The following is a 2203-nucleotide window of genomic DNA, read 5'->3' on the forward strand; positions in this document are numbered from 1 at the left end:
TTCTTAAAACTATTAAATGCTGATTACACAAGAGGTAGGTACTTCAATGGTGATCCATACAATAACGCTCAGTGTTAAGCCATTAAAGCAAAAAGCATCAAACCAGTATGTAACAGCATTAGCATGTGGTAATAAAACCATGCAGGAAACTACATAGGAAAATAAATTAGGTTCAAACATGCATTACTCTGGACACAGATCACGCCAGTGTACCCCTTGACGCACGTTTCGGCAAAACTTCTTGGTTTGTACACCAAACACATGCAGATTTTTTTGGGGTGTTATCATAGTAACCTGGATGCACACTTAGGCCAGTTATTATTTTTTGTCCTAAGAATTGACATCTTCTTTTTGTTTTTAATTATTTAATAATAATTATTTGTTTAATAAAGTTGTTTATTACTTATAAATGGTTGTTGAGGGTCTTGTTTTCTTTCTTTTGGATTTTGTGCTAATATGGGCCTTCAAATTACTGTTCAGGGCGTCATAGGTTCATTTTATGCCAATAGTGTTGTATGGCAAGATAATGTTTTTTATTGATATCATTTTAACGCAGAAACGACATTTTGATCTTTTGCATTTTTTGCAGAGTTGAGGAGATAAAAAAACTATCAATTCCAAGTTTTAAGTTTTGTTCTCTTTACAGCGCTTACCAGTTTGGTTAAATAATTTTATATTTTGACAGATCAGACTTTTATGGACACTTATCTTTGTTTATATTTGTTTTTAATATTTCTTTATTTTTAATAGGAAAAAAAAGCCTTCTGTGGATTTTTGTGCTACATTTGTAAAAATGTTTTTTTGTTTCTTTTTTACTTTGCTTGAAACTGCAATTGTCTGCTAATAGAGGTAGATGCAGGCTGTGTAATGATGCAGGTTCAGCTCCTGAGCCTGCATAAAAAATGTGGACTTGATATTGTCATACCAGAACGTCCAATGTCAGGAAGGAATGAAATTAAAATACAGTTGATGCATTTATTAATTGAGATATAATAAAAAAAACGATTGAGCTTAGAATCAACTGCCATCATTTTACTTACAGGAAATGTAGTCATTTAGAATATTGACTCTTGATAAGATTTTTCAATGATTTTCTAACTCCTTCATTTCTTAAAGTGTATATAACTGGATTCATTGCTGGCGTAATAACGGTGAACAATACAGCTGCTATCCTGTCTTTTTCTAATGAATTCTCTGAGGAAGGTCCCAGATAGGTGGACATAGCAGTACCGTAAAACAGAAGGACCACTGTCAGGTGAGAGGAACATGTTGAGAAGGCTTTCGACCTTCCTTGTGATGAGCGTATTTTCAGAAGATTAATTATGATATAGACATAGGATATTATAGTAAGAATAAAGGTGCTGGTGCTAAGAAAACCAAGTACATTAGTCAGTAAGGCTTCATTCAGGTGAATGTCTGCACAAGCCAACTTTATCACTGGTTTCACATCACAAAAAAAGTGTTTGATCTTGTTTGAGTCACAGAAAGGAAGATACGATGTCATTATTGCATGAATGAGTGAGGTGGTGAGGCCAATGACCCAAGAACTTACCACCAACTGAATACACACAGATTTTCGCATTAATGTCTTGTATCTTAGTGGTTGACAGATGGCAACATATCGGTCATAACCCATGAATGCCAGCAAAGTTCCTTCCGTGCACCCCAAAAAATGAAAAAAATACATCTGAGCCACACAGCCTTCAAGAGTTATGATGTTCTTCATGAAGAATCCAACCATCATCTTCGGGACTGTTATAGAAGAAAAGCAAATATCCACAAAGGAAAGGTTGGCCAATAGAAAATACATTGGGGTATGTAGACAAACATCCTGGATCACTAGATATATAATAAGAAGGTTTCCTAATACATCAAGACTAAAAAAGAACAGGACTAAAGCAAAGAGGAACTTTTGAAGCCAAGGAAGGTCGGTTATACCGGTCAAGATAAACACATTCAATGATGTTCCATTCCACCATGCCATCAGTTCAATATTAACACAAAGCTAACAAAATAAAGTATTTTATGTTAATAAATTATAAGAATTATTTTAAATTTACTGATTTTTAAGTTAAAGTTAAAAGTTATTCCGACAGTTAAATCCTTTAATTTGAAAATCTGATATTATTCAAATTTCTATTGAAAAATAAAAAAGTACTCATATAAGCCCTTGTGTTCCCCAATGAACCCAGTAAGGCTGTTT

At 33.7% G+C, this 2203-nt stretch overlaps 1 protein-coding gene across 1 annotated transcript; it reads right to left on the reverse strand.

Moving 5' to 3' along the window:
- Positions 1-1051: 1051 nt before the first annotated feature.
- LOC143797614 (olfactory receptor 12D1-like) lies at positions 1052-1984 on the reverse strand. The gene has a single exon (XM_077281080.1). The coding sequence runs from the start codon at positions 1982-1984 to the stop codon at positions 1052-1054; it is 933 nt and encodes a 310-aa protein (XP_077137195.1).
- Between the last annotated feature and the right edge of the window lie 219 nt (positions 1985-2203).

This window comes from Ranitomeya variabilis, chromosome 1 (genome assembly GCF_051348905.1).
Source record: "Ranitomeya variabilis isolate aRanVar5 chromosome 1, aRanVar5.hap1, whole genome shotgun sequence".
NCBI lineage: Eukaryota > Metazoa > Chordata > Amphibia > Anura > Dendrobatidae > Ranitomeya > Ranitomeya variabilis.

What these genes read in the sequence shown, in the direction of transcription:
- LOC143797614 (XM_077281080.1), bottom strand. Translation starts at nt 1,984, where the DNA reads ATGGCATGGTGGAATGGAACATCATTGAATGTGTTTATCTTGACCGGT.